Below are 12,500 nucleotides of genomic sequence, written 5' to 3' on the forward strand. Positions count from 1 at the left end.
TTCGTTTTCTTCTCTCCTGGAGAGAAAGAAGGAGCAGCGCAAAAACGCTAAATGAAGAGCTCTTTACAACCAAAAGCCTAATTATGTCATCGCGCTTGCTCAAGAAAGATGCCTTGTTTTTTTTTAAAAAGAGAGCCGAGGCAAAAAAAACAAAGCGCAAAAGAAAGAGAGAGAAGGAGCGAATGAGAGAGAGAGAGAGAGAGAGAGAGAGAGAGAGAGAGAGAGAGAGGGAGGAAGCCTGGCGTTGAGCTTTAACAACTGTACATGAGCTCATTACACACACTGTCTGAGGCTTGAGCAAACGAAAATACCTCCAGTGCAGCACAACGCGTTTAACGCAATCTCTCCGTCTGAACACACACATCTCGCTCGTAATAGGTCTCGCCTTCCGAACACACACACACACACACACACACACACACACACACACACTGTCAATTTAAATGAGAAGGTAATCCGTGTGATTGTGATGTGAAACGAATAACGTCTGCGCTTTCAAACTATGATACACCATCGTAGCATTGTGTGTGTGTGTGTGTGTGTATGTGTGTGTGTGTGTGTGTATATAAATGTAGTACATTACACCAGCGTATCGTTCGCCGTGTAATATAATCGGAACCCTGTCTGGTCTCCGATATCGATCTCGTGTCGTATGATTGCGTTAGTCAGCTCTCAGCTCTCGCGCCCCGAGGCTCGCTGAAGCTAAAAATAAACTCTGAACGCGGCGAATCCAGAGGCCGCACACGTCTACCGCAGCTAATAATAATCACGAGATACGCGTTTGAACGACGTTTCCAGGATTTCGCTGACTTTTCCTGACTCTCGGCGGAAAAATACATAAAAGTACATGAAATTTCCGCAGAGTTTATCGTCGTTCTTTTTTACTTCCTAACAAACGTAAAACAGGCTCCTCCCACCCTCGTTCTAGCGTCTCCTTCCCTCCCTCACCGTTAGAGATGCGCACGAGTGCTGAAAGTGGAGACTCTTTTCTTTAGTTGCTGTGAAAAACCCTCAAAACATTACTACAAAACAAAAAAAATTTCAAAAGTGTTCTGACACTTAAACTCTTGGAGGCACACAATTGTATATTACGTCTCGGGTGGCGTGAAATTCTTTCTTCATTTGAACAATGAAAAGCGAAACCTGTTCCAGAGCCCAAGATCCATGAAGATCTGCTTTCCACAGGGTTAGAAATTTGGTGCAAGATCTCCTGTTTTAGAGCTCTGGAAGAATTTTTAACGCTGTCCGAATGCACTCCAAACCAGAGGTGTCCTCCTCACTTCCTCACCTACTGTACTTGAATTTACAAACGCCCCCTTGTGGCTGAATGAATACTCCCAGAAATGTCCACAAAATCTGGTGGGACGTTTTCCTAGAAGAGTAGAGATTATTATAAGAGGAAACGGGGACCGGCTGTGTAGGGGGAAATAAAGGTCGGACTTATAGCATACTGTCCATGAATGGACAATTTTCGACCAATCAGATTGGAGAATTCGATAGTTCATGTGTCGTGGTTAGGGGAAAAAATTACGTACTGATCCTTTAATCAGCAATTTATAGCAATTTTTTCTTGGTAAAACAGAACAGAAAATTAGGAAATCAAGTTATTAATTATTTGTAAATGTTTTTTACAAATAATTATTAGGATTAGTAATTTAAATGATGGAGTCCTTCAGCCGTGAGCACCGTGTCTTTATCTCTGCGTCCTGGCTATGTAGTCGTTCTGTGTGTGTCTGTGTGTGTGGGTGGGTGTTAGCAATACTCTGTGTGAGTGTATATGACAGTCTTAAGAGCGTTAAGCACAGGGTCAAAGCGGACGAGCGGCGGATTTATAGTCCGGATGATGACATTGCGAGGGGGCGGGCGGCGAAGGGGGCCGAGGGTGTCGAGGCCACGGGACACGGGGAGGGCACACGGAATCGCACCGCTGCCCCGAGACCTTGGAGACTGGCGTTACAGACCAACCAGCACGTTTGCATCAGCCAGAGAGAGAGAGAGAGAGAGAGAGAGAGAGAGAGAGAGAGAGAGAGAGAGAATGACAGGAGGAAGGAGAGAAGAGCAGAGATGGAAGAAGTGTCATGGAACAAAAACAGGAAGCTGTTGTTATATTTATCACAAAGCTAAAGTTACTTAAATGGTAGGTGGAGGACGGACGGGTGTTGCAGGGAGTCAACTCGGTGCACAGATTAGCCTGTAAAGCTAGCAGGCCTACCCACACACACACACACACACACACACACACACACACGCACACACACTTCATTTCTATAACAACAACGGTTTCTTTCTTCTGTTTCCTTTCCAGCGATTGCACCTTTATCACGTTGTACTTTTTATCCGTTTGTGGAAACTGTTAACGTCCTGAAAATGGAGACTCCTTCTGTAGACGGCGGATGAAATCTTCATTGTGAGACGAAGGTTTCGTGTGTTTAGAACCAGGAAGAGCGAACAGAGCACGTCTCGGAAATGTCCCAGGAATGGCTCTGAATTCCGTGTTTTTGTGGTTGGGGTAGGGTTATTGGTAGACTGGTGTAATGCAAAACCCCTCTCTAAATGGGGTCGTGGAGGTGGTGGGCAAGTGGTGGGGCGTGGCATGACATAGCTTGGTGGGGCGTGGCATGAAATAGCTTGGAGGGGTGTGGTATGGTGTAACGTGGTGTGGCATGGATGGAAGTGGTGTGGTGTGGAGGGACGTGGTGTGGTGTTGCGCAACGTTGTGTGGCGTGATGTGGAGGGGCGTGGCATGGCGTGGACGGTTGTGGCATGGTGTGGAGGGGTGTGGCGTTGCAAGGAGGGGCGTGGCATGGCGAGGTTGCTCGCTTTTGTACAGGTTGTGTGTTTGTGCTTCCCATAGGTCACTCGGAGGAAGCTCGTTTTTCACACCGACTCGACCAAAGTCATCGTAGAGCATGTGACCCGAGTGTGTGTTTAGCGCCGTAATGGTAACGATGATGAGCTGTAATTGCAGGACACGAAGAGGGGGAGAAGGAACTGTGTGTGTGTGTGTGTGTGTGTGTGTGTGTGTGTGTGTGTGTGTGTGTGTGTGTGTGTGTGTGTATGTGTGTGCGTGTGTGTGTGTGTGTGTTTAAAATGACACAGTGTGGACCAGCCTCAAGTCTGGCTCATTTGTGATGTGTGTGTGTGTGTGTGTGTGTGTGTGTGTGTGTGTGTGTGTGTGTGTGTGTGTGAGAGAAAGAGAGAAGGTGGGAGGGAGAGGGACCTTTAACCAGCCAGGCACAGCTCCTGTTTAATTTGTAACACTGTCTGTCCACTGGCTGGCGGCTGCACACACACACACACACACACACACACACACACACACACACACACACACACACACACACACACACACACACTTACAGAAAGAGCTATAAACAACACAGCTTGTTTACATGTTAATGAGTTTTACACATATTTACGTACACTGTCTTCAGTGTGTGTGTGTGTGTGTGTGTGTGTGTGTGTGTGTGTGTGTGTGTGTGTGTGTTTTTGCGGTTTATTTAACACCCAGACACTCAGCGATCACCAATCTGAGAAATTTCTTCCTGTGATGACGGTCTCAGTCGAACCCTTGTGGATGGACTTTAGACGTGTGTGTGTGTGTGTGTGTGTGTGTGTGTGTGGGTTGTACAGCTCATGATAGAGGTAAAGATCAGATCGAATTAGTCCGAGCATCTCGTCACAGATCCAGCGAACGATCACGCAAGTGAAGCAGTACATTTTTAGCCTTTTTTTTTCTGAATTCACACTCGTCCCGTCTGAATCAGATCCAGATGTTCAGCGTAAAGGTTGCGTTTTTGTGAATCTGGGGGGAGTAAAAAAAAAAAACAAAAGGAATTGGAATCAATGAACGAGGAAAAATGTACCAAAGATTCTGCTCAAAAAAATTATTAATTAATTAATTTATTAAAGAGTTTATTTTTCTGAGCCACAACAAATGAAATGTCGAGGGGACCAAACAAAGTGGGAGGGGCTTACTCACATTTTCGCTCTCCCTCTTGTATTTTTGTTTTGTTTTATTTTATTTTTTTCTTTGGAGGAGGATTAAGGAGGAGGAAAACCTCTCTTTTTAAACAAACGAGGAAAAGCATCCAGGGAAATTACGGATTATTATTTCATCATTACATCCTATGGATTTATTGTATCACAATATTTTAATAAAACGATGTAAATAAAATGATAGAAAAATAAATAAATAGATAAAAAATGACCTGAACAGTAGTGAGACGTGAAAACCTAATTGTTGAGATTCCACAGATGAAACACACACCTCTGTGTCTGGTCAGATTCCGAGACGGAAAAATATCAGGAAAACAGATAATAGGTGTGGGAAGGAAACGGAGCAAACATGATAAATTCTGCCCACAGAAACAGGCTTCCATGTTCATATGTGGACAGTCATTTTCTATTAATGATGATTAAATGAGACTGTGTGTGTGTGTGTGTGTGTGTGTGTGTGTGTGTGTGTGTGTGTGTGTGTGTGTGTGTGTGTAGAGAGAGAAGGAGGGAGGTAGCTCTAGTGGTCTCCATTTGGCTGCTTTTGAAGTCGTCACTGTTTCTCTTTTGTTTCGCCCTTCATGTGCGTGTCATCTGCATTATGCGTATCAGGATGACAAAATCCTGCTACACACACACACACACACACACACACACACACACACACACACACACACAAACACACACTCACACAAACGTTCGCTCTGTCTTTGTTTCTGTCCTTCTCTTTATCTCTGTCACACACACACACACACACACACACACACACACACACACACAGTCCCTGTTTCTCTTTCTCTCTGCACACACACACACACACACACACACACACACACACACACACACACACACACACCTCTCTCCAGTTTTTTCTGTTTTTCTGAGTGTATTCTCACTTCATTTTATTCCACACAAAATTTTCCGTTTACCTCAGAATTACATACAATAAAAATATAAATTCACTTCAGTATTCCCAAAACTCCAATTTCTTCACACCTCAGTATCCCGAACACTCCAGTTTCTGTACACTTCAGTATTCCGAACATTAAAGCACTTTAGTATTCCTCATATCCCAGTTTATGTACACTTATGTACAGTATTCCAAATATCTTAAGTTGTTGTACATCTCAGTATTCCAAACATTCCAGTTTCCGTACACCTCAGTATTCCGAACACTCCTGTTTTTATACACTTTGGTTATCCGTATACTTTGGTTTTCATCCACCCCTATTTCCATACAAATTCAATATTCCATAAACCGTAATGTTCCATATAACCCAGTGCTCCACACACACCAGCGTTCCAGATACCCCAGGGTTCCGTACACCCCAGTGTTCCAAATACCCCAACATTCCATACCCCTGAGTGTTCTTTATACTCCAGTGTTGCAAACACCCAAGTTTTCTGTAAACCCCAGTGTTCCATTCAACCACAGAGTTCCATAGACTTTGGTATTCCATATACCAAAGCATTCCATACAACCCAGTGTTCCATTATTACACTTTTTGCCCTGTCCAGGACTTCACTTAATATCCAAATACAGAGCTGAAGTTTGTGTGTCTGTGTGTGTGTGTGTGTGTGTGTGTGTGTGTGTGTGTGTGTGTGTGTGTCAATCCGATGTGTATCATTTTCTTCTAACTTTTTCCCTTCTGATCCATAAGCGTTTGACCCCAGATTGAACGCCAGATGGATTTTCTGCCCTGGTTTTCTGCTCTTGTCAACGTTCTTACACACACACACACACATACTCACTCACACACACACACACACACACACACACACACACACACACACACACACACACACACAGACACACTTCTGTTCCCACTAATGGAGAGGAGAAATCCCAGTTTGTGCGCGTTTGCCCGCCACTGCGCTCGGAATCATTTTTTTTTTTTATTAGGATCAGGAATAGGTAATCATGTTGCTGCAGCCTGGGGGAAGAGACGCGAGCTGAGTAAATGATTTGGGGCTTAACAAGAGAGAAAGTGATTAAAGTGTGTGTAATATAGAGTAATAAGTGTAATTATCTCTCCGTCTTTCCCCATGCCCACTATAGAGTGTGTGTGTGTGTGTGTGTGTGTGTGTGTGTGTGTGTGTGTGTTTGAATGCACGTGGTTGTATATTTGCCGATTTGCATTTTCAGTGTGTTTGGAGGGACAATCAGTTTGCGCCTTACTGTCTCCCACCCTAAACACGCGCACACACACACACACACACACACACACACACACACACACACACACACACACACACACACACACACTTGTGCGACTTGCGCTTCTCTGTAATGGAGTGTCTAAATATATCCAGTTTTGGCCGGATCTGAACGTTGTTCTGCTGCTGCCTCCGGAGTGAATAAGAAATGGGCTCGGAGTAAAGGCCGGGGAAAAACAGCAGATTCATCAAAGTTTCTCTCTCTCTCTCTCTCTCTCTCTCTCTCTCTCTCTCTCTCTCTCTCTCTCTCTCTCTTTCACTTTTTCTCTCTCTCTTTTTCTCGCTCTCTCTCTCTCTCAGGATGTAATGATTTAGAGGACGCCCGGTGGGAGCTGATGGAGGATGTGCGGTGGATTTGCCTCGGGTTCTTTTCCCCCGAACAGTCCAGTAAGCACAGCATTAGTGCTGAATCGTGAACAGTTTTGGACCTAAAGACTTCCTCGGGACTCGAATCCTATTCTCAGCGCTACAACCGAGGAAGTCTACTCGCGACATTCCCGCTTAAATCCCAGGACCTTTGGCGTTTCCGAATCGAGCGCGGTATTCCGCACCATTTTTGAGTTGGGTTTTCGGCTCGGCGTTTGTCGGGTTTTCCTCCGTTCTGAACAGCTCAGGGGCCCGTACGCTTCCGTGTTCCCGGGTGTTTGCCCATATGCTGTAGCATTCCATACACTTTAGCATTCCCTACGCTAAGCATCTGATTTAAAAAAAAAAAATTTCAGTAGTTTTACAAGAGTCTAGTTTGGACTAGACTCTTCGGTGTTCCGTACACTTTCCTTTTTTATTCTGTTCATTATTTCATAAAATACACATGTTCTGTAAACATCACACTTCCATTCAATTCAGAATTCCACTTTTCAGTTCAGGACACTTTTTCCATTCAGTATTCAGTATGTTAATATTCCATTCACTGGTCTTTTTCGATTTGTTTTTGATTCAGTATTCACTACACCTCAGAATTCTTCACACTCATCTTTTTTCCATTCAGTATTCAGTACGTTTTTTTTTTTTTACGTTTTAAGGTCAGTACATATCAATATTCCCGGCACTATTAGGTTTTTTCCCATTCAGTAGTCCTGAAAAGTACACTTTAGTCTTTGCTACACTACTGTTGTGTTATATTTAGTATTTAATACATTCAGTGCAATGTTTTTTCCATTTAGTATTCAGCATATTTCAGTGTTTCCTTCACTCACGTTAGTTTTTGATTCAGTATTCAGTACAATTCAATATTCAGTACATTGTTTTTTTCTTCAGTGTTTATTACACTTTATTATTCTCTACAACTGGTGTTTGCTATCAAGTCAGTATTCAGGCCAATTTAGTCTTTTGTACACTAGTGTTGTTTTATATGTAGTATTCAGTACACTTAGTATTCTGTAGAAAGTCTTTTGTTTTACACTCAGTATTCAGTGTATATTGGTACACAATATTTTTGTGCGTATTTTTTGATTCAATAATCAGTATATTTCAGTTTTTTGTACACTAATGTTTTTTTTAATATCAGTGCTCAGGACACTTCTGTAAAATTATTATTTTTTTCCTTTCCATTCGGTATTCAGCATTTTCCAGTGTTTCTTTCTCTAGTGGTTTTTATTCAGTACACTTCAGTATTTCGTGTACCAGAGGTGTTGTTTTATGGATGTATTGTTATTTATTCGTTTTCCATAAACAGCAGCTTTCTGGACACTTCATCCTTCCATACAGCGTTCCGTACAAGATATTTATTCAAACGTAAACAAACGGATTCGAAATGAAACCTATAGAGCACGAAGGTTCTGATTTGTTTCATATTGGTGCTGCACTGAGCATGTGCAGTGAAGCTCCTGAGGTACCTGCTGATCAGGTGAGCAGTGAAGTTACGGAAGCAACACAGAAACGTGATGCTGAGGCTGTGAAGTTCCTCTGCTTCCTGTTTGAGCAAGGCCTCGTTTGTGGGCTGAGTGTGTGGGGGTGTGTATATGCCACTGTCTGCCCTTTTCGTTATTAGCGTGTGTGTGTGTGTGTGTGTGTGTGTGTGTGTGTGTGTGTGTGAGACAGAGAGAGAGGCTCTGCAGTCCGATATAATGCCTCAGGGGTGAGTTTTTGGAGAGATCGGGTGGAGAAGAACAACCAGCTTGAGAATCTGACCCCCTTAACACACACACACACACACACACACACACACACACACACACACACACACACCATCCTGTTTGTTCAGTGTTGCATTAGAGATAAGTTTTATGTGGTGTGACAGCTGGTTGTCGTATACTCGGGTATTTGAGAGTTTTTTGCACACGGGTTTGTGTGTGTATGTATGTGTGTGTGTGTGTGTGTATGTGTGTGTGTGTGTGTGTGTGTGTGTGTGTAAAATAGAAGTACATACTAGTTTTGACATCTAGACATCTGGCTGGCCTCCATGACAAACGTGGATAAAAAGGAAGGTATGGAAAGAAAAGAAAAGAAAGCGAAGGAGGAGGAAGCAGCGATTTTGGAACAGTTTTGGGTGGAAACCTGAATGAATTTTGGGATGGAAAATGGACATCAACGTTCCCAGAGATTTGAAGGTGAAAAGCAAGCGGAAGGTTGAGTGTTTTTTTACATCATTTGGACGATATACAGGTGATGTCCAGGCTGAATTGATGTACAGTAAACAAATGGCTGTGGAAATGAGCCAGAAACATATTAGCGTTCAAATGTGTGTGTGTGTGTGTTTGTGTGTGTGTCTGCGTGTGTGTGTGCGTGTTTGTATCTGGTGATCTGGTAATTCAACACAAGGCCAAAGAGCAGCTCTCGGCCAGGGGACCCCACGCATCCCAGCATGCACTGCTTTGCCATCTGTCACAGGCCCTTTGTTTGGGTGTGGGTTAAGCTTTTGCTCTCTGGTTACTCAACACACACACACACACACACACACACACACACACACACACACACACACACACACACACACACACACACACACACAGATTGAGGTGATGCGATCTCTCTGAGTCAGTGCTTCCAGCCACCAAAGTCAGTGTTTTGTTGTTAACTGCTGTTAGCCGCTTACTATTCAGGAAGAAGGGGGTGGGGTTGGGATGGGAGTGGGTGCCAATACTTTTGCAAACGGGATAATCTACGTAAAAAAAAAAAAAAAGTCACGATTTCTTGTGGCGTTTTTCGGACCATGTAGCGAACACGCACACCTGTACATTTTCGTATATCTGCCGATCGCCTAATCGGCAAGGTCTATGGCTTTTAGCTCCGCCCACAAGTCCTTGCTCAGGAAACAGATTCAGAACTCAGTTTCGGCTCAGGAGTAGAAATAACGTCGTGCTACAGTACAATGTGTGTGTGTGTATGTGTGTGTGTGAGATGATGATAGAACTGGAGGCGTGTGTGAAGGTTGTGTTTTTTTTTCTTTTTTCCCTTCCATGAAAGGACTGTCCTCAGCCGAGAAGGAAAAAAATGGCTATCAGCTCAGTGTCAGTGGCATTGAAATCACTATTATCAGTTAGACCTTGCAGCTCTGCCACGCTTAAAGAGTCCTTTTAGATTATACTGAGTGTGACGAGAGGAAGAACGGAGTGCGCGCACACACACACACACACACACACACACACACACGAATACACGTGCACATTTTTTCCCTTACAGCTGAGACAGGTGAAATAGTGACTCGCACGTCTCGCTGCACAAACCCACCCTTGCACGCGACGCGATCCCGCCCCCCGTCCTTCTTTTTTTATCCCTCTCCCTCCACGTTTGTTCTTCCTGGCATGGCTTCTTTTGCTCTCTATCCCTCTTTCTTTCTCTTCCTCCATCCCCCATCTCCCCGACTCTCTCCCGCCCCTCGTCTGTCCATCTTTGTCTCCGTCTCTCCGGTGTGGCTGCCAATGTCGCCAAGCAACTGCGTCGCACAACAGGCGAAGCCATCTCGCGCTCAAGGAGATCTGCTGCAGCCAATGGCGTGTCAGCGGGCGGCACGGTCGGTTATCTCGGGGGTTAACGAGGACCCGAACGCGAGGCCGCTCACGCCTGGTCCTCGTTAACCGCAGACACAATGGCGCTCGTATAAAACACTGACGAGTTAACGCAGAGCAACACGACGACAAAAAAGTGGCAAATGATAACCCAGATGACACCGCAACACACTTCCCTGAGGTGTGTGTGTGTGTGTGTGTGTGTGTGTGTGTGTGTGTGTGTGTGTGTGTGTGTGTGTGTGTGTGGCCCTCTGTGCTCTATTAGCACAGTAGCTGGCATGCTCTGGTTAGCACCGAGCCGATCTGAAGCCTCTGTCGCCAGATTAGTGCATCAACCATCTGTTAACGTGGGACATAATGCACACTGAGCAAGACACCCATGACACACACACACACACACACACACACACACACACACACACACACATACACACACACATAAGCAGCACAAATCGAACACGCGTATTAATGTTGGTCATAACCCGGTGTGATTAAGACGATAGTGAGAAAACAGAAGACACGATATTCCATATCCCTGAGTATTCCGAACACATTCAGTTTTCTGTAGTCTTTAGCGTTCTGCACGCTACAATACATTTTATTTTTATTTCAACATTCCCTACACGCCAGCATTCAGTATGCACTAAAAATCTCTTAGACAACAGTATTTTTAACACTTCAGAATTCCATAAACTTCAGTATTCCCAACACTGGAGTATTCCATCCATTCTAGCAATTCCTATTTTCTAGATTTCCATACACTGTAGAATTCCCTACACTCCAGCATTTCTTACACACCAGCATTCCCTACACTCCAATATTCAGTACACTTCAACATTCCACACATTCCAGAATTCCCTACACTAACCTTTTCAGTACACTTCAGCATTCCCTACATGCCATTATTCTCTACACTCCATCATTCCCTACATTCCAGCATTCAGTACACCCTAGAATTCTCTACATTCCAGAATTCCAGACACTTCAGCATTTCCCACACTCCAGAATTCCTTACACCCCAGCATTTCCTACACCCTAGCATTCCACACACCCCAGTATTCCCTCCAATCCAGTATTCCCTACACTCCAGAATGCCACACACTCTAGCATTCCCTCCACCTCATCATTCCCTCTACCACAGTATTCTCTACACTTCAGTATTCCACACACTACCATATTTCCCCCCCCCACAGCATTCCTTACACTCCAGCATTCCCTATACTTCAGAATTCCCTACACTCCAGCATTCCCTATACTAAAGAATTTCATATTCTCCAGCATTCACTACACTTCAGTATTCCCTACACTCCCTACACTCCAGCATTCCCTATACTTCAGCATTCCCTAGACTACAGAATTCCCTACACTCCAGCATTCCCTATACCACAGAATTCCCTACACTACCACATTCCCTCTACTACAGAATTCCCTATGCTCCAGCATTCCATACTCTTTAGCATTTTTCTCCATAGCCCTCATCGTTCACTGCATTTCCGTGTTATAGTTTAGTCAGTATTCCGTACGCACCTGTGCAGATTTATTAGCTGTTCTCAGCTCTGGAATTATTGGCTCTCCTTCTTTACTAATTATTTTGTCTAATTACCTGGAAACTCTTGGATAAATATTCTTTCTGATGACAGTTAATTTGGTGCTACATGAAAGTAATAAATATGAATTAATATAATTGTAGATAATATAATTTAATAATAATAATAATAATCATTTAGTCTCTTTGGAGTTTTTCTGTTATTTGTGTGTGTGGTGTGTGTGTGTGCTGTGTGTGTGTGTGTGTGTGTGTGTGTGTGTGCATGTCAGTACTTCCCAGCATATGACCTCCTCATTTGCTGAATCTGGGAGCAGCTGTTTTATTTCCAGCCCCGCTATTGGCTGACTCGGGCCGAGCTGAATGAATTAGGCAGCTCGTGGAGATTAGAGTGCGGTGCCTCGCAGTGCCACGGTGGAAGGCTGCTAATTACCTATAAAATCAGGCTAATTCCGATGCTAAACCCGTTTTTAATTTCTGATAATTAACTCTGGATCGGATCCTTAAATACCCCGGCATACCGTTACCGTGCTAATCAGGGTTGTTGTTGTGAATGATTTGGAAAGCCCCGGCCTATTACGGCCTACATTAAACCGTAATCAAGCTAAGTGATTGGCTGGCGGGAAAAGGTGCGCCGTATTCAGCTGTGGCGTCGCCATAGCGATTTCTTTTGAAATTCTTTGATCTTGCTTTAAGGAAATATTTGTCAAGACATATACGGATTCTGATACATCCTTGTTGGGTAAATGTGTGGTCTTTATTTAAAACTTTTGCGAATTTTACTGTACATTTTATGC

The 12,500-nt window shown here is 43.9% G+C and overlaps 1 protein-coding gene across 23 annotated transcripts in view; it reads left to right on the forward strand.

The window, feature by feature from the left end:
• The window catches only part of baz2ba (bromodomain adjacent to zinc finger domain, 2Ba), an 86,612-nt gene that overhangs the window by 34,774 nt on the left and 39,338 nt on the right, over window positions 1-12,500 (forward strand). For 20 of the 23 annotated variants that reach the window (XM_083524722.1, XM_083524726.1, XM_083524733.1 and 17 more), the window contains exon 1: window positions 8,711-8,762. The exons of the other annotated variants lie outside the window; for them this stretch is intronic. In XM_083524722.1, the coding sequence (XP_083380848.1) occupies window positions 8,714-8,762 (49 nt within the window). In that variant the 5' untranslated portion in view covers window positions 8,711-8,713. Of the gene's footprint in view, window positions 1-8,710; window positions 8,763-12,500 lie in introns of those variants that run through there. 23 annotated transcript variants of the gene reach the window in all.

Source organism: Silurus aristotelis, assembly GCF_946808225.1.
Source record: "Silurus aristotelis genome assembly, chromosome: 2".
NCBI classification, from domain to species: Eukaryota; Metazoa; Chordata; class Actinopteri; order Siluriformes; family Siluridae; genus Silurus; species Silurus aristotelis.